Source organism: Pseudopodoces humilis, chromosome 4 (assembly GCF_049639895.1).
Source record: "Pseudopodoces humilis isolate 2021_Gansu_Grassland_sample_001 chromosome 4, ASM4963989v1, whole genome shotgun sequence".
Lineage (NCBI taxonomy): Eukaryota > Metazoa > Chordata > Aves > Passeriformes > Paridae > Pseudopodoces > Pseudopodoces humilis.
Window position 1 is genome coordinate 10,401,834 of NC_142203.1, and position 27,966 is coordinate 10,429,799.

A 27,966-nucleotide genomic window follows, 5' to 3' on the forward strand; every position below is an offset into this window, starting at 1 on the left:
TGACTCCTCTTGAGTGTTATCAATACCTGCTACAGCTGCTATGAACATGTGAGGATATTTCAGATGCATGTAATGCTTACATGACAAAGGTACAGAACAGCAGGTTTGCAAAATTACCAAACCCAAGTGTTCTGAAAGATTAAATCAGCTCTCCTCTTCCCCTTCTCATCACTAAGGCTGATTAAAGTATCACAAAAATGCAGAACAAATAAATACTGATTTCTGATTTAGGAAGATGTTGAGGGTCATGCAGTTTTGCTTTCTCCCTTCTGTAGCTCTGTAAGCAAAAATCATTAAATTATAAATTATCTGAGATTGTTATGTATTTAAATATGGAACTGGAGCTCCAGGGAAATCATCTTAGGAAAGCAGTGATAAAATCTTAAGAGCTGGCACAACCATGATTATAACATCTTCACTGCTTATCTATACTGAGTTAAAAAGAAGATTAAAAGGCTGCTCTATTCTGAGACACGAAAAATATGAGTGACTTAAAATAATGCAGCATATACCCACATTAACACAAAATAAAACTATAACTAAATTTGATTTGTTGTACAAATGTTGAGTGGGGCTTGTCTGTACCAGTCGGTCAGAGACATGGTTTGTGTCACTGTGGTGCAGATCCCTCGCTGGGGTACTGATGGGAAAACCCCTGCCCGTGGGCAACAGCCTGGAGGGGCTGCAGGACTGCAGAGCTGTTCCTCCTCACCATCCTTCCCCAAGGTCAGCATGGAGCATCACACAGTAAGATGATTCTGGAGGCTGAATGTATTACTGTTCTTCATGTACATTTATTTTTATTTATTATTGATGAACTGGTATGTGATAATGGATTTAAAAAAACAGTGGTGGCCAAAGAAGGAGGCTGCCTTCCTCTGGTTTTAGGCTGCAGGACTGGCCCCTGTCTTTTCAATGGTGTGACAGTTTTCTCCCCATGCTAAGTGTGTTTAAAAGGAGAGAGCACAGAGACTTCTCTTTTATTTTCTTTATCCCTCTGGTAATATTTCAAATCCATGGTTTTCCACAGCCATCAGGAACTTCTCGCCTACATTAGTCAGTGCACAAGCAAGTTCAGGAAAAAGGCAGAAGGGTATTTTTTAGCCTGGTGAAACTGAAGTTATGACAGAGATGAATCTTGTTTTATATACAGCACTTTGTCAAAATTTTAATTTTTTTTTACACAGCTTGCTTTAAATAGCAAATTTCTGATGTGCTGTGCAAATTACAGTGAGTGCAGTGAGTATTATTACCCAGCCTTTACAATAATTAGAGAAAATTTAAGTGTCAGGCAGTCTGACTTATGCTCCTTATCATGTAAGTACAAGCCAAGAACCAAGACATTTCAGAAAAAGCTCAAGGGCTACACAAAACTATTTCGATCTCCAGGAAGTGCATATATACAAAGGTATTTTTCTCCATTAAGAAAAGAAGTTTTAATACCTGCATTCTCTTACTATTTCGTAGCACAGAAAGTGCCGACCCAAACGCAGCTGCTGATGCCTGCAGTAATCTGGAGAAGAGCAGAGCAAGCCAGAAACCTTTATCACATTCTGTCTGTGGTGCATTTTGGCTGCTGCAGTTCCTCTTTCTTTCCTCTGCCAAGCTGTTCTCTGTGAAAATCACAGCTATGTGCAGCACTGAGTCTGGCTGGCAGGAATGTGACCCCTGCAGGCTGATTACACCTCATGTCTCTGGAGACTTGGAGCAAAGGTTGGCTGTAATTGATTTGAAGGGTGTAATGCCAGTGTGCCTGGGCAGTGCTGGACAGTCCCCTGATATTTTTTGTACCTCAGGAATCCATCTGTTCAATGGATTTGTTCAACGACCTACAGCAACTAAACTAACTGACCAGAGTACAAAAATGAAGTGATGAGATTGCCAGCTTTTTAGAGGGGGGCAAATTGCTCTGAAAGGCTTCATGGCAACTAGCCCCAGCTCTTCAGGGTCATACAGCTCATGTCCATGACATAATGTCAGAGAGAAAGAATGGGAAAAGAGATGCCTCTTCCAGACTTCAACACTCAGGTGTAATGGGAGGTGGTGTCATCCTGCTCAGCAGGAAGTGCTTTATTTCAGTGTGCTCACTCTGGACCAGAAAACCTGGGGATGAACTGTAGTGCAGAATTCGGCATGCGCTGAGAAAATATGGAAACAGTCTAAGCCACGTGGGAAGCAGACCTACGGCTGATCACAAGCAGAAAGGATGAAGGTTAATTGCAATTACATTGTCTTGGGTTTCAATGAAAGATGTAACCAAAAGTATGTATTCTATTACTATCTGTTGAAACCAGGTGGGGTAGTTTTCTTTATCTCTTTCATGACCCATCCCTCATAACTGGGGGATATCTTCTGTTAATGGGCCAGCTGTTAAAACCAGGTGGGGCGGTGTTCTTTATCTCTTCCACAACCCACCCTCGCTCAAGGGGTGTGTCTGCTGTTAATGGACCATTGAGTCTCATTACATGACTGATAAAATTACACCATCCCATTGTGAGATGCTCCTCCCAGGGAGAGGAGCCAAGCATCTTAACATGTATATCTATGGAAACCTGGAACACTGAATTCAGCCTTTCTCCACTGAATTCCCAGAGCAGAAAGACTGGACCCATCTACATCACCAGACCTTCTGAGTGGAACTACACCCTCCTATGGGATCATTGCTTCAAGAGAACCACATCTGTCACTCCAAGAGGACTGTACCCACCATTTAATTGGACTGCTATCAACAGCCTGACTAACAGGTTGTATTCTGACTCTGTCAGTGGGTTGGTTTTCTGTTGGTTTTCTTTTTTGTACTACTGCATTTCTATTTTAATTTTCCTAGTAAAGAAATGTTATTCCCATTCCCATATCTTTGCCTGAGAGCCACTTTATTTCAGGATTGTAATAATTTGGAAGAAGGGGGGTGGTTTACATTTTTCCATTACCAGGGAGGTTTCTGCCTTCCTTAGCAGACACCTATATTTTCAAACCAAGACATACATAAAGCCAATCTTTCCCCTCAGCCACTCATGTAACATAGGCTGGCTGCAGAAAGAGGCCGTAATGAAGGAACAGAAACTCCTTCTGTCTGGGAAGGCCTCCTGACTTGTTCAACAACAGAATTCAACAGAATGACTAGGTTGGAAGAGACCTACCAGCTCAGAGCCTGGCATCAAAGAGAACAGTAAGGGTTAATTTGTCCCCAGCACAGTGACTTGTTCCTCACTGTGGAGGTTCTTCAGTGGTAACATCTACAGTAGTTCAAGCTGCTGTAGCGGTTTAGGTTTGGGGCCACACCCCCAAATACAGCTTGAGCCCTATGGAAAGGCAAGGAGTTAATAACAGAACATGCACTCTTTCACAGTGAACTTCAGATACAAGGCAGACAGAAGGACAAGGTCAGAGCTGATGCTGAGTTTGTAGAAGGGTCACCCCAGATAGCTGAACTGGCTGCGGTCATGAGAGCCTTTGAGAAGTTTTCAGAACCGATGAATTTGGTTACTGACTCAGCCTGCGTGGCAGGGGTGGTGTCCAGAGCGGAGCAGGCAGTTCTCAAGGACACTGAGAACGAACATCTCCTTAGATTGCTCTCAAAACTGATTAATTTGGTTTCAAATTGAGAACATCCTTTCTATGTGATGCATATAAGGTCGCATACCCTGTTGCCAGGTGAAATCGCTGAGGGAAACTGGAAGGATGAATCCCTTGCTGCCCCAGCCAAAAAGGTATGTCTCCCAGATGTTTTTCAACAGGCAAAGATAAGTCACCAGCAATACCATCAAAATGTGCCAGGACTGATTCGTCAGTTCCAGCTGACACGGGGTCAGGCTAAAGCCATTGTGTCTACCTGTCCCAATTGCCAGCTCCAGGCAGTGCCATCATTAGGCATCGGGGTTAATCCCCGAGGCCTTGGAAGCTGTGAGGTGTGGCAGACAGATATCATTCACATTCCCAGTTTTGGTCGCCTTAAGTATGTACTCTGCTCATGCAGGAGAAAAATCTGTACATGCCAAACAACACTTAGTACAGGCCTTTTCTGTATTGGGAATCCCTAAGGAAATGAAAACAGATAATGGCCCAGCATATAAATCCAAGGAGTTCCTGGAATTTGTCCAGCAGTGGGGAGTGGAACATAAAACTGGCATCCCCCACTCCCCCACAGGTCAGGCTGTAATCGAGCGTACACACCAGACGCTCAAACAAGACCTAGCCCAGCAAGGTAGCGAGGCAGTGTGGATGTCTCCACAACAGAAACTCTGTAAAGCTCTGTTTACCATTAACTTCCTAAACTGCTCATTTGAAAACATGAATCCTCCAGTTACTCGGCATTTTAACACTGGTGATCAGTTTAAATTGTCACAGCATCCACCGGTTTTAATCAGGGACCCTGAAACTTGGCAAACCAAGGGCCCCTATGAACTTGTCACTTGGGGACGTGGCTAAGCATGTGTATCCACCCCTTCAGGCTCCCAATGGATTCCTCAGAAATGGGTAAAACCCTTTGTTCCAAAGAATCCAGCACCAGCAAGAAGAGAAGAGAAGAGAAGCAAATGGCTGTTGCTTCCAAGAGAAGATGACAGCGGAGAGAGCGAGAAGGAACCTTTCTAGCCTCTGACCTGCATACTTTGGTTGTAAACATGTTTTAAAAAATGTCTGTTTCCCTTTTTTTAGAAATAACCTACCTCTCACTCAAATCCATGATGAGCCTTAGCCCTGCTGTCATCCTGCTAGCACTGAGCAGCCTGACAGCGGCCTGGATCATCCCACAGCCACGCCAGAACATCTGTGTGACCCTGGCACAAACACTCCAGCATGAAAACATATGTCTATCTACTGCAGCAGTGAAAAATCCTATGTCTACCTGCCTGGTAGGAATCCCATTGCAGCATGATGAATTTACACATAGCTTTAATACACTGACTCCTGAACCAGGTAATAAATTACACAACACTCAAATAGAAGCAGAGTTAAAAAACCCCATCGAAGAACGGCTGCCACATTTTTCTAAGGCAACCCAGGAACCCCAGGAGTTAGAGCTACTGGGTTCCTCTCCAGCATTATACTCTGTACACTTTAGGGTCAGTCCTCCAATTAATAAAGAAACCTTCCACCATATAGTACAATATCGAGAAGAATTCACAGCAAAAAGGTGATGCTGTGTCCTAAGCTACATCAAAGCGCACTCCTCAGCTCATACACATCCCAAAAGCGTCCCCAGAGGACTGTTCCTCATTTGTGGGGACCGTGCATGGGCAGGAATTCCATCCCATCTCCTCGGAGGGCCGTGTACCATAGGGCGTCTATCACTGTTAGCACCCAATCAAACTTTAATTGGCAAATGGACCCATAAAAATAATTTGACTAGGAAAATTCAGAAGAGAAGTGCTACAAATTTGGATGAAAATTGTGATTCGGAGATTTTTCACTGGTCCAAATCAAAGAGAACTGCATCCATTTTCCTTCCTTGGGTGGCTGCAGCCAAGGCCCTAGGTGAATTGTGGCACCTAGAATGCTGGGTGGTAAAACAAGCAAATTTAACATCTAATGCCATAAGTGCCCTCCTAGAAGATGAAGAAGTTACCAGGCAGGTGACACTCCAAAAGTGTGCAGCAATAGACTTTCTCCTGTTGCTCCACGGGCACGAGTGCCAGGAGTTCAAGGGTCTCTGCTGCATGAATCTGACATCGAAAGTTCCTACCATCCATGCCACACTCCAAGAGATGAAAAGCATGATTGGACAAGTCAAGCAAGAAGCAGATGACTGGTTTAATGGACTGTTTATAAACTGGGGACTCTCGGGGTGGTGGGCTTCAGTAGTGAAAACTATTCTGTTGCTGCTAATCATTATTTTGCTAATGGTGTTAGTGTTTGGAGTTTTAAGCAATATACTGTACAGAAGCATAATTAAGCTGATCTCAACTACCTCAAGATGTCAACCATGTAGAGCTGGCAGACCAGAGTAACCTTCACCGGCCTGCAAATTGGAATTGGTGGGCCACTTCAGGTCACTAAGTCATATAAGCTCGTTACCTTTCATTAATTATATATTACAAAATAGGGGGAGATGTGGTAGTGCACATTCCTGGGCGTTCCTTAGTTTCTGTGTAAGCCCTCCCCGCAGCTGTGATGTGTTTTTCCCTTCCCCTCCCTGTCCCTGCAATGTTATCCCATTGGTTGGTGTTATATGTCTCCCTGCCCCTCTCCCGACGTTTGAAAATTCCCGGGAAATGTTTCCTACTTCTCTTTTTCCTCCTGGATCCCAGCCTGAATAAACATCCGACGTTATCCCAGAGGGAAAAGCAGCCCTTTGGTCTTTATCCTGGTCGTGAAGAGCCCCCCTGCCCTCCCCTCGACATAGGTAGCCAGGATTACTTTGGGAGGGACAGAAGGAGGGTTACTTCAGGTCAGGTAAGCTGTCTTGTTCAGCTGCTCAGGGATTTGACATCAGAGTGCTGGGGTATATCTATCCTATTACAATAAACTCAATGCGTGTATAAACCTTGTAAACCTGTATTTGCCGAACTAAAGTCTTAATCTGCTGAAATAAAGCCTTAATTTAATTATTTAGCTGTTCACTGTGAAGTGGCAACATGCTTTAGATTAAGTTATTAAAAGAAGGTGATCTGCACCATTTGTTAAAGGCAAATTATGCACATCCGAAGTAAAAGCCTCTGGTAACAAGCTGATGAAGCATGCTGAATTTCTAAATATCTGAACTAGAAAGGGGCTACTTGCATGTTATCAGGGCTTTGCAGGTAGACAACTTAATCACATGGATTAGGAAACAAATATAATGTTTTATACAGTAAATGTAACACAATACATACCATAGTCACCTGTCAGACTGGGTCAGGGAGGTCTGAATCCCTGATCCTGGGGGTATGGCAGCAGCTGTACATAAAAAGACTAAAACCTTGACTGAAACCATTCACTAAAATATTTTATAATCTCTATTTGTAATACAAAGGATTAAGTAGAACACAGAAGCAAATGCAAAGTAGAATGACATTAATGAAGTGCTGATGCCTTGTAAGACAGAATGAATAAATATACAAAAGGCTGTGTATGCTCAAGTTGGGAGACAGGGAGAAGAGACAGAGAGGCCCAGGAAATGGTCATTCTTACTAATTAGTTTCTGAAAGGTTCAGCACATAAACAGCAAGTTATGGCATCAAAAATTGATGATAGAACTGCTGGGAAGGGTGGGGAGAGGAGGGAGGAGAGAGGACGTGCTTAAAGCAAAGCAGTGAAGCAGCAATATATTAGAAAAAACTGCTGTGAAGCAATTGCACACCACTAATTTGATCTCAAAATCTTAAAAAAAAGTCTATAAAAACATAGAAGATAAAGAGGAAGATGGAACAGATTGCAGCATACATCAAAGACTGGTGTTTCCAAGCTAAGACAGCTTTTTTTCAATTATAAAGAAAGTGGTTTTCTAAATATAGGGAACATAGCAGGTTTCACCAATCTAGGCTGCAATACAGACTTGATACACACTGCAGCAAGATGAGAGGCAGTCTTTTGCCAAAAAAGCAAATGTCTATCAGCAGGAATGATTCATGTCTGGGCCAGGAAGCAAGAAGAAATTGTGGCTCTGCTTCATGTAGACAAAGAATCTGCGAGAGATTTAATACAAAGCTCAACATTCAGAGTCACAGCTAATCTCTGGAGAGGAGGCTCTTAGAAAGAGATGTGTGCTGAGACCTTAAGGAAAACAAGGAGAGAATCAAGAGAGCACAGTAAACAAGATAGGAAAAAAACAGAGAAGAAACATGGGGCTTTGTTAGCATTCCAGAAAAGCCAGTTTTTAGTTTTGCTCTACTTTCTAAGTGCAAAGAAGTCCTTAATTCTGTATACATGAAGGAAAAGTAAGAGGAGAAAAGCTCAGATCTAGCAACCAAACCTAGAAGATCCAATGGAGATTGTGCCACAAGGATCCTAGTCTTCCACCGGACCAAAAAACAGCTGTAAGTTTCCCTTTTTGTGTCTCTTTCCTTGCAAAATATAAATGAACATTCCTTGAAGTATCTACCGCTTTCTGTTTGTTTTGTGAAAAGCACATTTAGGCTACAGTTCTTAAAATCCCATCTCTTCCCAGCCACTTCCATTACAGAGTTAGTGGGGGAGAAAAAGCCTCTTTTCCCTCCTAAAATTTGGGACCAGCAGCTCTCAAAAGTTGTCCATGATGTGCCTTGCAGGGTCAAACAGTAGTGTTCATTTTCCCTGACATATGAGAACCTAGACACATTACAGGATTTTTCTCATCCTTTTGAATAATATAAACTGTAATGCCTTATAAGGCAATTTTCAAAGGAGTTAAGTAATTGCTTTTTGCAGGTACTCATTAAGATTTGCTCAAACATCTGGGTACCAAAACTAAATTGGCAGCAAGCTTTTTTTGCCAGACTGCTTGCTAAGGAAGAGAACTTGCAAGAGAAATTAGTTTACCAGCTCTGTAACTTTTGGCCCTAAAGTTTATCAAGAGAATGCACACACAGAAAATTCCATATACAAGCAATCAGTTGTCTTTGCACAGCCAAGCACCTAGGAGGCTTCATTTTGGAGTAAGCAGCTGTATGCAGCTAACTTCCCTGGATCATCCAGGCACAGGGTACAGCTGCTCAGTCCATGCAGTGCCATGCTTTCAAAACACAAGTGAAATGAAATGCAAATGAAAAATGCAGTTATCTTCAGTTTCTTTAATATATTATTTCATCCAACAAATTCTATTTCACTGCAGAGGCAGGGGAAAGGTTTCAGAAGAAAACAAGCACACAGTGTACTTTAAGACAAGGCAAAGACTTCAAGGCCTTTGTAATAATATTAACTTCATTTTTCTCAGGAAAACTAATACAGCTGAAAAGCCAAGATTCATTTCCCTAGAATGGTTTATGTCCTACTACTCTCTGAGAGTTATTTCATTGTTACCCCTTCTCTTCCACCAGAAGAGAAACAACTGAGTATTTAAGAATAAAGCTAACTGTAAGAAAACATACTGATTAAATACTTAGCCTCCATGATCTAAGAACTTCTAGTGCTGACCCTGCAGGCAGGAGTGTTTGAATGGGACTTTGCAACATGCCAAGTGTGCTGGAATAGTCAAAAAGCCCTGTGGACATGGGTACTCCGCTTCTCTCTTAATGGGAGTTTGCTGTCAATCCATATATCCTGGAGCTTATGTGAAATTCAAGGGTGTTTTACTTTTAACTGCATTTCTGTGTGTTTTTCTTCCCACCAGCAACACACAGACCAGGCCTGAGTAACTAAACATAGGAGGTTTGCTTCCACCTCCAGGGTGGCAGAAGGCACATGTCACTCCCTACTTTCCATGCATAAAGCGGGAGGCACAGAGAGAGCTGAAGGAGAAGGAAAACCATGGTTCTTCCTCCTTTGCAGCATATATTTGCTGATGACGAATATGTTTGCACAGGGCAATACCTTGAATTGCGTGCTCTGATGAAGTACCCCTGCCTGCAGCCAGGGATGTGGTCATGGAAGCACACAACACTTGCCACAGCCACAGCAGACATTTTCATTCCAAGTAAAGCTCAAAAATTCAGCAGTGACAGGGAAGAAGCACCCCAGACACATTCAGCTTTTTCCCCCCGCCCATTGCTTGTTCTAGGTCAGACCCTGAATATGGGCTCAGCTCCCTGTGAGAGGCAGTGTGTAAAGGTGCTTCACTTCTGAGAGTGCACAAGGAGGGCAGTGGTGGGATGTTCTGTGGGCAAAGCCCCTCTTGGCCCGTGGGGAGCCATCTGAGGAGCCACTGGTCCATGCCATCAGCCAGACATCCCATCCCATGCATCAACTTGGGACTCATCAACAGTGTGAAGAAGGTAAAGCGGTTTGCAAGCACCATATGAAGCAACCTACAAATGGTTTAATGACAGAACTTAATTTCTCAGCAATTTACTCAATGAAAGCTCTAAGAAAAAGCAAACACAATGAAAATAATAATATTATTTTGAAGTGAATTCTGGGCTTTTTTTATGCTGTGCTCAGCTGAACATTATGTGGCGGAGCTATGGATGTTAAAATTAGAGCTGAAAAGAAAAATGCCAAATATATGAGCTGGTGAGGACAAATTTGTAACTAAAATGTTTAGCTCACATAAACTAGCAATGATGGATTTATTCCTAAAAGGATTTGATTGGTATAACCTTTCTTTAGGGGTCTCAAAAAAAGCATTAAGCTTAGCAGAATATGATCTAAACCAGCTCCAGCCAGCATGATAAGGCAAATTTTGAAAGTTACCTTGGAAATCCTGAGGGGACTATCCCTTTAAGGTGGAAGACGCCTGCAAAAATTTCACAGCTCAATTAATTTTGTGATGTACTTTGTCAGGGTGTTTCATCCTGGTTTGGTGCATGCAGGGTCCAAGCTTGCAGTGCACAGGATGCTTACCTATAAAACGTATTATTCTTCGAAGCAGTGGGTTCAGGTAACAGCACTCTCCAGTCAAAATAGTTTTCTCTTGAATAATGAGGGTTTCTCGGGTTGACTTTATGAAATACATGGATATCTCACCAATAAAAATCTGCCAAGGGAAGAGAAAGAAACAGAAGGTTAAAAATTACATGAGCAAGCGCTAAAACATGGGTGACTAGTTCCACCCCACAGCCAGTGCTACACAGACATTTATTTTGGGGACACTGCACTTGCACTGTGGGGCTCAGCATGACTGACACACACCCAACTCCCACCCTGGAGGGTGCACTCAGTGGTGCAGAGACGCAGAGAAGGTGACTTCACTCATGGAGTGGATTGTGGTGATGCACCTCTCCTTCCTCTCCTAGCTGCACTATGAGTTGAGAAATGCTCCTCAAGCCTTGGCCTTGATAAGCTGCACCTGGACTAAGCCCCTGTTGAGCATATCAGAAATGCTGTCTGTTCCCAGGAACTCTGCCATCCAACTAGCACTTGTTTTTTCACAAACAGTGTTGGAAACTTATTTTTCTTGTCTGCATAATAATCCCAGTGAGATAATATTTTTGTTGTTGAACTTTCAAAAGGAAGCTACCAACTTGAATTGTGCCCTGGGTGGAAGATTGCCATAACTAAAGCCCATTCTCTTGTGACCCTCTAAACAAGGGTTCGAAGTGAGACCCTTTTTGAGCTCTCAGTTCCCAGAAGGGGGTAGTGAGTATGTCTCAAACACTGATAGCTGGATGGCCATGGAGCCAACCAAGGACTGTTGGCAATAACAGACCAGAAATGTTTGTAATAACCAAGGATTGTTGTTTTTAAAACACTGTGAGAAAGAACAGTATTTTACTAATGTTCTACTGTCAAAAATTATGTCTCCAAAGAACACGGATCATGATGTTAGCTGTGCTTATGTGTTACATATTTGTGTATGATCTGAACATTCATGCTTTCTATAAATGTCATAGCTGCTTCCCATAGGAGTAGGATCATTATTTCTTAAGCACTTAGAACTAATTTAATTCTGTTGCACTGAGGCCTATCTGCCCTCACTAAAGGTGAACAGAATTTAATCACAGGCTTTAGAGGCATTGACAGTCCACACACAGCAGGAACTTCTGAAAATATTACCTATCATTCTGTCAGCAGGCTTTCGAAAGGGAAACTGGGGCTCTTTTAGAAAGACAGAGTTTTTAATTAAAGTATTTAAAATTAAAAAAAAAACCAACAAAACACCTGAAGTGGAAGAAATTAGCTTTAATGGGGAGCACTAAAAAATTATTAATTTAATACATTATTACAGGACATACACAAGAGAAATCCATAGTGTTAGGGAACAGTCAAAAAAATGCATAACAGAAGTGTTTGTGTACACACCACACACACAGGGTGGCACAGACACCCTGTTAGTATAAATGTCAAGGAAGTCACCTCAGTTCACTCTGACTGCTGGAATGGTGTGTTGTTTCAAGGGCAACAATTTATCCTTATTATGTCAGATGAGCATCCTTATTGATTATTGATATTCAAGCCAAGTGTGCTCAACCTCTTTATAATTCTGCCCACCGATGGCAAGAGATGTGAAGCTGTAAAATACATGTTGATAATGGCATCTGGAGGGGAGCTGATGAATGGGAGCTGCACTGAAATATTGCCTTTATCCCATTTCACTCCATCTGATCTTAAAGAATTGGCAAGCAGTTCAATAAGCTCAGCTCACTAACGATGGGGCTGAGAGTTAAGAAAAAGACAATCTGCACTAAAGCAGTTCTGAAGTGACATTCTGTTTCAAACTTGAATTATTTTTATTACTTGAATTATTACTTGAATTATTGCAATGTTCAGAAGTTTGAATTACTGCTTTGGCTTTCTGTCTGCCCAGGGCTGTACATACACACTGAGAGACAATTCAGACCCTGAGGGAATTCTATTCTATGAACACAGGGGCTACTCAACTTTAAAATTTCCTAAAATTTTTTAAAAATGAGAGACTTAAGTATAAAACATACTAATAGTCCTTCTGTAACAATACATCCATCTTTAAAGTTCCTTTACATCAGAAGTTAACAGAGAATTTTCCTGCTTCAATTCCCATCTTTGTTTCTATAAATCTAGCTGTCTGGCATACTCCTAAAAACTCCCACGTGCATAGATTAGTTCCACTTAGATTTAGGAGTAAATTTTGCCAGGCTGTAAATCTGTTCAATTCCATTCCACTGATTTAAGAAGAATTATTCAAGATTTCCTACAGCATAACCGTTCAAAATTTTATTTTTAAAAATGAATACTGCCTTCAGTTTCATGCAGAGTTTAGGTATATGGCAATAAAGCTGTGTTTGTGTGGCAATATAAAGTGATTGAACATAATTGCACCATTCTCGTTATGTCACCGTGGCACTGAATTTAGTTGCTGAAATTTTGTTGCAGTGTGTTTCTTGTTAATGGTATGTTCTGTTATTACCTAAGTTGATGGTTTGGTCCAAATGAGACCCTCCCACCCCATGTTGTCAATCTACCCTGAGTCTCCTGTCAATCTGTCTTAGGCCCACTGCATGCTTGGAATTCCACTTCGGAAATCCCCTAAACTTTGACGCTTGATTAGTCCATGTGACCCAACTTTCCCCCACTACCTCCCTCACTGGATGATGATTTTGTGAACTCTGCCTTTTACCCTCCCCAGGATATCTCTGATTAGCTGATGCTTTGTACCCTCCCTTTGAACTGCCATCCCATTTCAGCTGTTGCACGCTCACATTTTCTGTCTTTTGCCCCCAAGATTCTCCAGAGCAATAAATCCTTTGCTATCCCATGCAAAAGACCTCCCTGTCGTCCTTGTCTCCTCAGAGTGCAGACTGACAGCCAAAAAGCCGTAGAGCAAGTGCTCTGGTCACACCTTGGGTCATCCTGCTCCTGGGGTGTGACCCACTCCTGTCACAAGCCGAAGTGATAAAGCCAGATAAGCTCCAGCGAGATGCGATAAAATTTGTTTTCCTATATGCTTAATACGGGCTTTCTAGAAAGTCAGCCTTGCTGTTTCCTAAAAATTCAATGGGCAATTGGAAACCTGATTCTGAAAGCTAATCTGTCTGTATGCAGTTGAATGTGGTCTGAATAGCTCTCAAAGAACTTGTTTTTTCTCCCAGGCATTTCTGAAATCAAGTAATTCCACTGATTCTCATGATTTAAACCCTGATGATACTGCATGAGTAGGGTCCACATCCAGCCAAGCTGTCCAGCTGGCCTCCTAAAATCAATCACTGGCACTACTGAATACCTCAGCTCCTGCCAAAACAGAATCAGCACTCCAGGAATGGTTACAAATCAGTTCTGTAGCTGATATCTAAATATAGACTCTGTATCAAAATATGGGTGGAAAAATAAAACAGCAAACAAACTGCTTTTCTTTCTGTTTGGGAAAAAAATGCAAGGTTAATGAACTTCTGTATCATACTGGCTTAATTAGACAGTAGAAATGTCAGGAGAATTGCTTCTAGATTGAAAGCACAAGTGATGTGCAGTCTGGCACGTGCAGGTAATACGGAAACAAAGGTAGTGCCCTGGATGTGTTTTTGTTCTTGGTTTCCTGAATGCAATTGCAGCTCATCTACACTGAGGACTTATTGCTTGAGAAGTCTTGCTCACATTTCATTTCTTATTACTAGCAGGTAAAAATACAAGGATGACCCAAATCACCAGTATGAATTAGAAGTACCTACCCAGCACTCATTTTTCCTCTGCTGATTTCAGCCTCTCCACGGAGAAAACTTCCTCAATTTTCCCTACCTTCATATTGTTGGCAGTGTCATCAAATATTGGCCCCTCAGTGTTCAGCTCTCAAAGCCCTCTGCTGCACACGCTTTACTTATTTCCTGGCTCATCCTGACCCAGCAGATGATAAAATTATCTGTCCATTTTCCTCTTCAACAGTCTTTTATCCATGATAGTCCTTTAGCTGACATTTTCAGACAGTGAAATGTCTCATTTTCCCCTTTCAAGTTCTCAGCACAGCATAGCACCTGATACTCCCTGCACTCCTGTACAGATTACCAACAGTTTGTAAATTTAATTATCAATTTAATCAACAAAATAATGGAACTATTGCTTTTAAAGGGACATGGAATCTTTTTTTTTCCTATAGCACTTTCTGATAAGCTCACACAAAGGATCATTTGCACAACTTTGTTCCAAGAAAAAAAAATAAAATTATGTAAACATCAAGAAGACCTGTTTCTGTGATGATAAACTAAAACTATTCAGGAATGTGTCTGGTACAACCAAGAGGAGGTTGCAGAAGAGTGACATCCTGGAGCTGCTCTCCAGTGGCAATTGTGCAGTGGGGTGAGGAGCTGACTTGAAGCGTTGTATTAAATTGAGAAGAGTAATTATTTATGGTGCTGATAGCCATGGATGAGCCCAGCTTTTAACTTCCTTTGTTCCTTTTATCAGTTCTTCTCATTCAGGACATTGGCCTTGTACCTCAGTTTGTTATAAATTATATTGTGATATTGGCTTTTGCAGGTATTAAGATGAATATTATATGTTAAATACTTTTTGGCCATGTATGTACTTTTTTTTCTTGCTAACAAGTTTTAAGCTTAAAGGAATCTCGTAAGTACCATCAAGGAAACCCCAGAGGGCAAAGACAGTGGGGCCCAAGCTGTTATCAGCGGAAGAACAATATAGCCCAAACTGTTATCAGCGGAAGATATGAAGCCCAGCTACTCTCAAAGGAAGGATGACGGGCCCGGACTGTTATCAACACTGACCATTTGCAGAAGAAAGGAAACCAAACTCCAAAATAATGCTCATCAGCAAGAATAATGATGACCAGCAAAAACAGTACTGACCAGCAGAAAATAAAAATTGTGCAAAAGCATATTCTAAGAAGGCAGAACTAGGGAGGGGACATGCTTGAATATGCATAAAATCCTCACAGCAGGAGGGGATAAAAAGAGTGTTCCCAAGATACCAGGTGTGTTCCTGGCAACCCGCCAGGGCACCCGGCCGTTTTAACCCTTTGCTTTATTTATTTTGTCTCCTAATTGTCTTTTTGTTTATATTAAATTCTTTTTATAATTTATTAAGCGAATCTCATTTTTAATAAGTTCAAATGCTCTAGCAAAGCTGAGGACTGCATCCCTGCTTCATTCCCCTGCCATGCTTTTGCTTACTTCTCCAGTAGCCAAAATATTTCTCCTTAGTCATGTTTGTCCATACTCCTGTGCGTGTGGAATGCCACAGTCTACTCCTGTGGTCCAGTCACGCTTTCCCAGTCTCAACTCTGTTTTCTTCCCTTTGAATACTACAGATTCACTGCAACTCAAGCTGCTCATCTCATTTCCCCAGTGGGATCTGCCTGGACTGCCTCCTCACTGTCCCACTGCTGCTGGCAGAGGCTGCAACTCATGTTGGAAAATATCCTAATTGTAATTTCTTTTTATTTTATAATTTTAGTCAGCTTCCACAGAATCACATAATAAACTAGACTGGAAAAGGCCTTTGATATTATGAGGTCCAACATATATAGGCCTTTGTCCCGGGGGGGAAGGGAATTAAAAGTTTCCTTCCAGGACATTGTTCTACCAGGTGAAGGCCCGATGAGCTTAAGATCTCAACAGACTGGGAGTAGCCAAGAAGGTACACAAAGGGTATCAGCCATCAGCGGCCATCAAGGGCCACTAATGGACTATCAACTCCAAACAGCGCCCCTGGTCTGGGACAGGAGAGAGAGGAATGAGGACCTAATTAGCAACAGAAGTGAACATATCTGTAAGCAATAGGAAACCAAATGCCAAGAACTACTTAACTTGGAACCAATGAACATTAAACTAATGAATATCTATGGGTTTTGAAAGTATAAAGTTTGTGAAAAATACATGTGTCATGGAATGATTTTCTCTGCACACCCGGGCTACCTTGAGGATGAAATTATTTCTGTTGCACATCCTGGCCAGAAAAACATCCTGGCCAGAAATAAAGTAATGCCTTGATTCTCTAACACTAAAAATGTTGTTGGAGGGTTTATGTTTTCCCTGCAGTTTTGGTGACACTCACAATCCTCCTGCCTCCTCTTCACTTAGTCACTCAGTCACTCAGTCACTCAGTCACTCACTCAGTCACTCACTCAGTCACTCACTCACTCACTCACTCACTCACTCACTCACTCACTCACTCGTGACAAATGAGAAAACACTATTTTTATAATTTTTTCACACTTCCAATGAACACTGGGGTTGTGTGGAAGTTCCCACCATTTTAATTGCAGCTGTAATTCCACATGGATAGAGAAGGAGGAGCACCAGCCAAGGGAGAGATGCAGGATGCACCACTGTGCCCAGTTTGGGGCTGCCTCAAGTCTGTCTCCCTGTGAAACTTCCTTCTGTTGCTTTTCTCGAAATAGTACAAGTGATGTAATTTTCTGTCACAGCAAGACAGTGGAGTTCCTACATTAGAGAGAATTATGTGAAGTGCAAGACACAACCTGGTTTTCCTAGGTATTGAGTTAATATTATACTGATTTCTGCCAGCTTTTAAATACTTCAACTTGTTTACTCTAACAGCACCCTTGTGACGCAGTCAGTCCTTTTTAACACCACATTCTACACTGAAACCTCACCCAGGAACATGATACAACACACAAATCTCTGCAGCAAACAAAACTGAATTTAGATCTTGGGACATCATTGCTCACAGTTCTGGGCAGGTTTCTGCAAACATTTTCCAAATTCTGTGCAAGGATGCATGTGGCTACATTTTTAATGTCACAAATAGAACCAAATTAATCAAGTCTCCAGCATTCAAACAGCAGCCAAGGTGAGGAGCGGATATGAGGAAGGCACTGGCTGTGAGACAAGATGCATGCAGAGTGCTCAAAAACAGAGAATAGCAGCATACGAAGGTTGTGGAACACTCAACCTCAATCAGCCAGTTTCAGCATGACTCTACACACTCTCCCTGGGAGAAGCAGGATGCTTCACCAAAAGGTGACTTTTGCAAAATGTTCCAGAGGGTATTTCATCAGCTCTGGCTTGAGCTGGGCCAAAAGCAGTTCTGCCCTTCTGCACTGCATTGTCTCTGAGGTTTTTATCAGAACAGCTGCAGCCAGGAGAGGGATGTTCTTCAGGCTCTACATGGGAGCTCATGTCTTCACCAATGGAGATCCCACTTCAGTGTTTGCCTACCCTCATTATTAAAGTTTGCCTAATTTTTAATCCATTTCATCTTTTGAAGTTGGTGTCCCTTGCAAGGTTGCCTCTCATGATCTGTACAGTCTATTTCCCCCATCTCCACAGTCCCCACTAAGAACATGGCTTATATTGACTTTTACATACTGCTGTGAGTTCCTTAATTCTTTAGATCTCCCTCACATTTAGCCTTAGCCCCTGAGGAATATTGATCTGCCATCCTATCTGCTACCCTCAGGACCCAGTATTGACACGGTGAAACTGAGACACATGGTCAAACCCAGGTGGCAAACACTTAGAAACATTTATATTGAGAAAAGGCATCTTAGAAGGCAAGGGGTGGCTGAGGTCTGCCTCCACACCCTCCCCAGGACACAGGATTTCTGCTGTGATCCACAGATGGGGCTCTGACCCAAGCCTGCCCGGGCAGGCAGAGGTTTTCCCTGATAAGATCACTATCATTGATATTCCTGAGGATGTGGGACCAGCTGAGAGTTCCCTCAGACAGTCTCTTGTCTTTGCCACCACACCCTGGACAGGTGTTTTCAGCCCCAAGGAATCAATACTGTACTTTGCAAAACTATACAAGGCAATGAAACTCTCTTCAGCTGAATGTTGCAATGCCAGCTCGCTTTTAATTTTTCAAGGATACAAACTCAGTGTGTTCAGTCTGCACTCAATTACCTCATTCTGTTTTGGAGTGGGTGGTTGCTGCTGTTGAATGAAAACAATAGCAAAGAACAGTTTAAGTACTTTTCCAGAACAAGAAAATTGCTTTGTTGTTCTGTTTCTTCTTTTATTTCAAGTCAAAAGGGTTGAAATCCACAATTTATATTCTAGCCTACTCAAAACCCCAAATTGTCTTAGCATTGTGCTTGAAAACCTAATACACTGTGGTAAAACTGTCAAAAAGAACTATGCTGAAGTTCTAATGAAGAGAACACACATTTTCTACAGCCCTGCATTGTTCCTCACAAACTGGCACGTGGCTGGGACCACCACAAGGTCCCAGAAACACTGTCAATGGAAGTTTCTGAAAGTGTTGTACCAAACCAAGAAAGTATATTTTTATTCTTCCAGAATGGTGTGCAAATAGCAGAATATAAATGTTTACACAGGGCACACCTTTGCCGCACTCCTTTGTATCCCAGCTCCTCATTCACCTCCTCATGACCTGAGCCCTGACAAGACTCCAGAAGAGGAAGGCAAGTCACCACTGGCAGAGGACACAGCCTGCTGTGCCAGCACAGGAGTGAGGCATGGTGGACAGCAGGATTTAGTACAGCAGGCTGTGCCTTCTGGCAGCACCATCACCAGCAAAGCCTGGTGATTCCTGCCTGAAGAAGTTGGGAAGGAGCTGCTGTAACAGAGCTCTGAGCTGCATCAGACATTCTTGGTTTTCCGGGCATCTGCTGCTGAGCAGCCACAGGGTAATCAGCCAAGACAGGCAGAGGGTCCCTGGCTTTCCTTACAGAAATAAATCACTGTAGTAACACGGCTGTGCTCAGCCAAAGCCAAGGAATCAAGACAGAACAGGAGAACCATCTAGAAGAATGATGTTTCTGAAGTTTGAGAAGTGAGTGCAGATGGTAGAGAGAAGTTGGAACAATTTCCTCCTGCTTCGGATCAACACTGTAATTCAGCTTCTCACTCATAATCAGACTGGTTTGGTTTGACTGATTCCAATATTATCTGAACACAAACACTCCTTTGCACAAATTAAGAGCACTGGACAGATTACATGTAGGCTGCTACTTCCAACCTGAAAACAGAAGGAGAGCAAGTGAAGTTTGTGTGGCACTTTCTATTCACTTTACGGTTATAAAGAACAGTGAGAACAGTGCCCTTTAAGCTTTCTGCCACTGTTCACTATTAATTTTAGTGAGCTGGCTCTGTTCCTAAGCCTCTCTGCTCCTATCTATCGGGTGGATAGATAAATACATTGAAGCAGAGCAGGCAGCAGTGCTGAACTCTGGAATGGTTGTTTAGTACCAGATAGGGAATTGGCTACTTTGCAGTAACCTTGTAATAGACAAAGCTAGTTCTGGGACACTGATGGATGTAGTGGAGTTGTCCCAGAATATTTTTAGGGAAATGTTTCAAAAACAACAAATGAAACTGCATAAAACCAGGCCAGTCACATTCATATTGCCACTAAAAGTGCAGGGAAATGCAGATACAGCGGTACCAAGCCACAGCAGCACTTCTGCAAAGTGCTCTCAGAAATAAAACACATGCATTCTTTTTCCCCATGCCCAATGTCATAGCCAAACGACAGAGACATAAAGAGATTCCATTAAGTTCACATAGATGTCCATTTTTGGTTTGCAGGCACTGTAACACCTCACTGAAATAATGTGCTGAAATAATGGCTTTGAGTCCTCCCCAGACCTATGCACACAGGACTGCACACAATGCTGCTTGTGTCTCAGATGAGAGAGCTTGTACAAATCCCCAGGATACCTTCCATAGCTCCAAAAGCCTTTTTAGATAGTATTATGAGCTAGTACCTTGTTGCTGCTGGGTTCCACCAGTAAACATTCCTCTCATGTCACGAGGTGCCAGGACAGTGTTAATGTGAAGGCAAGACAGAGAGATCAGGTTTGCTGCCACATCAAACCAACCATTTGCCAAATCAACCATTTTGCCATTAGGAAGTGAGGCAGTAAGTGTTGTGCAGAGCAGAAACAAGTAACTGTAAGGAGGGACTTGCATTACCTTTGGCTTAAGTCATGTTTTCATGGTGGAGCTGCACAATGTTGATGATTCTTCCTGAGAACAAAGTGTAGGGAGTGAAACTACTGACTTACCTGACAGTGAATGCACACAACACTCCCTCCCATGATGCACAGTTGTGTGGGTTCTTTTCTTTGTGTGGAGGTTTTTGGACGGTTTTTTCAAAGAGTACAAATCATCATGATCTAAATAGAAATAGCTGCATTTTCTCCTTTCACTGAAATCCCTGGGACATTCTATTGGATCAAGTATCTCTTCCAGGGCTGTGGACAGACTGACTGAGAGGCAGCACTCATTTGGGTACAGGATGACAGATGAGGATACTCACACTCTGAGTGGACTAACCAGCAGAGAAGTGCAATACAGAATTTAGGGAGAATCTAAGCTCACTTTGTCTCATTTATAAGATTTTTATTGATGATCATTGCCAAAATTCAATCTGCAGAGTCAGCTACAAACTGAAGCAAAGTGTGAAAATACCGTGCAAAGAGAAGGTCTCTCAGGAAAAGGTGTGAATGAGAAATAAAGTGAAGTTATTCCTACAACGATATTGTGATGAGCATCAGTCAGGAGGACAGAAAAACATACCTCTGACATATGCTCTGGTTGAAGATTAGCCCAATGTTGAGTAATAGGACATTAAATAATTGAATTATCTTTAAATAATACAATACAATGATACACCTAATTAAATTTTTTGATCAGACAATGCATTAATAAATACTACATTAAAAATCTAAATAAAAATGTTTTCCCAGGGAAGTTTGACCTGTTGTCTACCTGAGGTTGTAGCTAGAGATCACTGATGCTAAGCATGGTGCCAAGAGCCCTGTGCTGACCCTGACAGTGTCTTCTCTGTGTGGAGCAATGTATCCAGTGTAACAGTTCAGCACAGCCAAAGAAGCAGAGTTTACCAGTTATACCCAACCCTGGATCCATTCACCCAAGGTAAAATGACTGTCCTTATGGACCCAGGCTAGCATTTCTGAACAGTTTGCATTGGATGGGTTAGTTCACAAAGTCCAGCTCCACACAGCACTAAGCTCAAAGTCTCTTCAGCACCCAACAACCTGATACTCACTACAGCCTTTCATTCTTTGTGTTTAACATGGGCTACAGAAACTACAAATAAAACACTCTTCACAGAATCACAGAACTGATCATGTTGGAAAAGGGCTTTGAGATTGTGAAGCCTGACCATTAACCCAGCACTGCCAAGTCAAGACTCCAACTCAGCTTTTCATAAAGAATAGTGATTAGGAAAATTACTTCTTGGGTTACTAAAAAGCAAAGAAATTCTGATCCAGTGGAGCAAAACTTGAAAGGTTAGCATCAAAATTTGGCAGAACAAGGATTTAAACAGAAGATCCAAATAAAGAGCAACACTCATTATCCAAGGCTGTATCAGTAATCAAGGGACAAACCTCCTAATAACATAATTGCTCTGGAATCAAGGCATGGTTGTGAACCCACATCTACAAAAAGCACTTGTGAAAGCTATGTCCCTGAACATTGGCACTATGTTGATGGGGAAGTTCCAAAATGTGAAGGTTTGGTTTTTTGGTTTTTTTTCATTTTCAAATAATCTATCACTGCAGCACAAAAATGAAAGCTTTGACATGCAACAAGATCCAATACATAAAATAACTCTGTTACTGCAGATGTTTTTTATAAAGTCATTATGTAATCCACTTCAAAACATCTTCTTGTTTTCAGAAAGTGTCCTGTACTAAAACCTTTGTCTCTTCTGCAGATCTCTTTCACACTTCTTATCACATTCTATGACAAGAACATGATTTGATGCACTAAAATCACTACAGAACAAAACTTAAAATAGACTATGGTGAAGCATTTCACCATTTAAAGGTAAATATGTCATGTACAGCTTTAATTTACTTTTGAAAGGGATGAAAAGAAAAATTATTTTAGGAAATAAATACTGACAGGGAAGAAATAAAGAGAAAGAAATGAAACAACACCATCTGACAGGAATTTATCAATGTAATTACAATTCAGCAAAGCTGGGGCTGTTGTGAAATATGCAAATTTCTGTGTGGAGAATGGAAAAGGTCAGAAGTTCTGCTAACTAGTGAATGCAATAAATTGTTTGGAATTGTATGTACTCAGCTAATTGAATATTTTCATCTGCATAGAATACTACATTTCAGTTTACTGGCTGAAGTAAAATAGTAAAAATGGTGAAGAAAATCAGGTAAAAAAAGTTAAGTGACTATCCAAAATAAAGAGATTATAAACAAAAAGGAAACTGCATTCATATTTTTCTTTGTATTTAGCCTCCTTCTCCTCATCTTTTTTTTTATTATTTATTTTTTATTTTTTTTAAGCCTTTTAAGGCCATTCAACAGTCCTTTTATCATAGCAGGAAATAATCCTGGATATACTGCACAACTGACCTGGATTTTAGTTCAGCTTTATCCTGTTTTCTTATTTCCAGTAATACATAAACTTTAAATTAGAGCATCTCTGAAGCCCAGGAAATTCATAACTAATCAGTGAAGTAAGCAAGCTATTGTAAAAGCCTTAACAAGCTCTAACCCTCAGTCTTGCATTGTGATTACCGCAGAATAATTACTTCTGGAGATAACTGATGAAGATCATATTAAGCTGAGACAAAATAGAGATCTGGTTAAGTGTAAATCAGTTACAGCTGAACAGAGAGGCGAGGGGACAAAGATATTACAGGACTATCATTATTATTTATGAAGTGGTCAGGGGGATTTCAAATAATTCCTCATACTCACAATCGCTGTTGGAGTTGAAGCCAGCACACAGTAGAGAACAAGTGGTGAAATGAAGCTCTCATCCTCTGTCCCAGGGTATGGTTTCATCAAATTGCCATCCTTACAGAAGAAACCTTGGATATGCACCTGAAAAGTGTCAGTGTACTCGAAGTAGTAAGCAAGCAGAACAGTCCCAGCCATGATGACGAGCTGAAAATAAAGCATAATCAGAGAGAGGCGTTAGTTGCTTTTTGAACAGATGCAGCTGTGCCTGCGAGCTACTCCAGTCCTGTGGACCATCCTCCATTCACCGTCACTCTGACAACCCTTGCCATAATGGCGTGTGTGTGTGTGTTTCTGTGCCTTTGCTTTGCAACATCTGTTACATAAACCTTTGGCAAACAACACTAATGAACATCTCAGATAGGAGCGGGTCCATGCTGCGGCACACAGGGGATGGGAACTCACACAGCTCCATGTTATCAAAGAGCATGTGAGTGTCAGCACAACGGGGATCAATGGCAGCAGCAGGGCAAGGGGCAGTATGGCAGGAGACAGCAGCAGCTAAGACCTGTGCTCAGTGGCAGGGAGTGGGAAAGGATTATTACAAAGCCTAGAGGAAGCTAAAGCCAAAACATTCCCCACTGCAGTTGCAAGCCTGTGCTGGAGTATTGGAGTGAAAAAAACACTCGCTCGCGGTAAGAGACTTCTCCAGGGTCAAGCTGTTCAAGTATAAGCAATTTATTATAAGGGTAAAAGGAGGGGAGACCCGTGTCCGCCACCAGCCTCGGCGTCCACGTGGTCCGGGGGAGGGGAGAGAGCACAGGTAGAGCAGGGGAGGTGAGGTTGGAAGGGGGAGGGAGGGAGTAAGAGCAACAGAGGGAAAGAGGGAAAAACCAGATGGAGTGAGCAGGGAAGACGAGAGGGGTAGGAGCAGGGAGAGGGGGCTGAGAGTTAAGAGTGGGGGAGAGGGGTAAAGGGGTAAGAGGTAAGGGGTAAGAGTTAAGAGCTAAGAGAGCGAAGTTCTTGTTACAATCCAATATATCCTTTTCTATCGTGAATATTCTAATTCTTAGTAACCGATCACCATGAGACACACCCACTATAGAATCTACATCCAGCCTATGCGCTTCCCTATATTAACATACAGTGTTGCATTTTAGATTCTACAAAACTTTACAAGTTCTTTCCTTGCTTCTTGACCTTTGGACTCTGTTTTATCAGAAGGACATTGTTTTATCAACAGGGATTCTCCTTTAGCTGGCTAGGCTATTGTTCTATGGTTAACCACTACTCAGTATCCTAGGACTCAAAGCAGGCTTTCATTTCTACTTTGATTCTAGCCTTCATATTTTCAGAATCTAGTGCCAAACAATCACATTCATAAGGTTTCCCTGTTTCACCTTCCCCAACACTGGAGAATGTGCATGTTGTACTAATTTAGACAAGCCTTCTGTGTCTCAGATGAAGACACATCCAGAGGAAGACTTTCCTCTTGCCACTCACCTTCCCTGGAGCTCCTTGTTATGAGTAAAGCTTTAGAAGCCTACTCAGAAATCTCCAAGAATGTGTGGGAACTTCTGTGCACTGCCTGACTTATCCATTTCACCACAGCCACTTCTGAAAAAACTGACTTGAGTCTGAAGCTGCCTTTATATCACAGATATGAACTGCAAGGAGCCTTTCTGGTCTCTCTTTTCATACTTTATGGCTCCTAAATGGGTTGGTTGGAAGCTTAGCAATCCACATTTTTTGTATATATCCACAGCATCTGCTTCCCACACTGCTTCAGCAACACATCACAACAATATCATCAAAGGTGTCCCTAACCTCACCTCAGGAAAATAAGCAGATTTACTAATTCTTGTTCTCCCTCTGCCACACTGCAAAGAAAATCTCACATCACAGTCATCACACAAGACAAAAGTACTAATACCGATTTATAACTGTTTTATTTTAGGGGTAATGGTTTTAAAATTAGAAGAGGGTCGATGCAGATTAGATATAAGGATGATGTATTTTACAATGAAGGTCGTAAAGAATAGCAGATTGCCCAGAGAGGTTATGAATACCCCATCTCTAGAAGTGTTCAAGGTCAGGTTGGACTGGGCTTTGAGCAACCTGGTCTAATGGAAGGTCTTCCTGCTCACTGCACAGGGGGTAAACTAGCTGGCCTCTAAAAGTTCTTTCTAACTCAAATCCTATAATTCTAAATTGTGACTACAGGATCTGATTCAAAATCTTCTTTATGGAGACTAGAGCCATTACTACGGAAGTTGTGACTATACAACTATTTTTGTCATTATAACTATACAAGTTATCTTGCCACACCATAGAAAAAAGTTGAATAACCAACTGTTGGTTTTAGTATTTTGCCTCCAGGATCTCTGGATCCAGCATCAAAACTGTATTGCTGCAAGATTACTGTACGACCTATGAAAATTAATTTTGGCAATTCCATCTCAAAGATACACTTGAAGCTATTCATGCACTCCTCTGGCACATCTCTGCACACACAGCCAGCCATAAAAGACATTGTATATTTGAGTAAGAGCTGGACTAAAATTGGAAAAAAATAATGAAAATATATTAGTCATTGATGAAAGTAGAAGACCAAAGAACCCCTAAGTGGTTGAGGTAGGGAGGGACCTTTGGGGGTCAGTTGGTCCACCCTCCTCTGCTCCAGCAGCTCCTTGAGCTGGTTGCCCAGGACAGAAACCAGAAACCTGGATGGTTTCTGAATAACTGCAAGGATGGAGTCTTCACAACTTCTCTGTGTCACTTGTAAGACAGACTTAAAAGACTGTCACAGTGAAGCTGTAGTTATGACATTCCATCAGCTATTTTTTACCTTTAAAATTAACCATCTCATTTTGTAGATGTATTATTTTCAAGACCTGCCTAGAATAAATTTTCTTTTTAACAAACATAAAGCAAGATGCTGCTGTGTATTCCCCAGAAATCTTTACATCAACCTCAATGAGTACAAAAAATCGTGTCCCATAACTAAGGAAACAGGGGTTAATTTACATCTGAATTTAACTCCTTGAGCAGCTGTAGATTTTCTGATCAACCTGGGCAATTCAGCTTTGTTAATTAACACCAGAGAAAGGCAATGACACTATCACTGCTCTACCTGACATGCCCAGATAAGCACACTGGAGATTACAGGATGCTTGGACATAGAGGTCTTTAAACTCAGTTCCAGCACCTCATATGACCTGGGCTGTCAAAAGCAATCTGACCCACTCCTCCTATCCCAAACATACTCCCAGAAATACTTCAGGTTGCTAGTCCCAGCTGACAAACAGAGATAGATAATAAAAAATATATGATACAGTAGACAGCTGTTCTTTCTCCTCTTACTGGAAAATGGAGAAAGCAGGTTTCTGAACTTTAAACCTTCTCTGGGTGTCATAAGGGAAAAAAAGAACACTTTTCAAAAAATAAGGTGCTTTCATACAGGACGAAAACATCACTTATCCCAAATGTAGTCTCTAGACAGCAGTTCCACAACTAACCTTGACCTTTCCATTGTCAAATGCTGACTCTGCTGCATAAAAACCCTTCCTGCATATAAAATACAGCTCCTGACTGACTGACTCAACATTAATATTGACCTAGAACATCATACATCAGAGGATCACAGAATGATTTCTGTGGGAAGGGACCTTAAAACTGATCTCATTCCAATCTGCCTGCCTTGGGCAGGGACACCTTCCAACCTGGTCTTGAGACACCTCAGTAATGAACCCAATGTTTTTCACACTCCCTGTGTTTCTATGTTTTGTTCTTCTGAGTCAGAAAAAATCAAAACCATACAATCTTTGAATTGTGGACACATTGTATCCTGTAGGTGACATCCACCCTCTCAGGTGTGATAAATGTGGCATTGGATAAAAATTCGTGAAGGAGAATAAAGAAATATATGTTATATTTACAATAACGTAAAGATATAAAATGTAGTATGATCTAAAGATTCCTTCCCGAGTCAGGCGGTAACAATCCACAGTGACGCTTATCACCCCGAGATAAAGAGCAGGACACAGGCAATCAAGCCAGACAATGAGAGTAGCCCAGCTGAGATATCCATCTGCTTCGCACCCGACCTGGACACTCCACCCCTGGAGTCCAACCAAAAGATGCAATCAGAAGGCACCCAGAACCATTCGCATGTGAAAGGACTCTGCCCAGTTGACTATTGACTCAGCTCAAGGGATCCGGAAATCTATTCAACCGCACATCTAGACTCTTTGTTGGACTGTGCCCACTCTGGGTTTTGCCTCAGGATACGAAAATCCTTATAAAAACCCCGGACTGCAGTCCCTCCTTCGTGGATTTGGAAAAATCTGTACCTCTGGGTGCAGACCCCTGTCCACCCGGCGCTGCGCTGATTTATTTTATTGTGTTTTTTTTTTCTCGTTGCTTATGATTGAAATTGTTTTATAATAAATTGCTTTTTATATTAACCTTATTTTGCTATTACGTTTATAACACAGGGAAACAGCAACAGCAGAAAGTAGCACTTTGACCTCCAGCTAAACTGACTACCATATCCCAAGGGATGATGTGAGATACAGAAAGTACAGTCAGCTAATACCACAAACAAGGCACAAAATTTTTGCTGCTTGTACAGTCAGTGAAGACCTGACTACTGCTGTGTTGCAACTTCCTGTGACTCATCTTGAGTATTCACTTCTTCAAGCAGCATCTCAGCAAAACTCAACCAGAAACTTATTACTCTTCTCCCTTCCTTTTTTCCTTTCCACATGGTAACTATTTCATATATGTTTAACTGGCTGTTCATGCAGGGAGAATTCTACTAGTAGTGTCTTGGCAGTGGTAATTACTAACTGAAGAGTGATCTGGCACAGACAGTGCCAGATATA

At 41.8% G+C, this 27,966-nt stretch overlaps 1 protein-coding gene across 2 annotated transcripts in view; it reads right to left on the reverse strand.

The window, feature by feature from the left end:
- The window catches only part of PLPPR1 (phospholipid phosphatase related 1), a 143,529-nt gene that overhangs the window by 15,830 nt on the left and 99,733 nt on the right, over positions 1 to 27,966 (reverse strand). For both annotated transcript variants that reach the window (XM_005533898.2, XM_088054285.1), the window contains 2 exons: positions 23,099 to 23,287; positions 10,396 to 10,528 (listed from right to left, as the gene is read on the reverse strand). In XM_005533898.2, the coding sequence (XP_005533955.1) occupies positions 10,396 to 10,528; positions 23,099 to 23,287 (322 nt within the window). The remainder of the gene's footprint in view (positions 1 to 10,395; positions 10,529 to 23,098; positions 23,288 to 27,966) is intronic.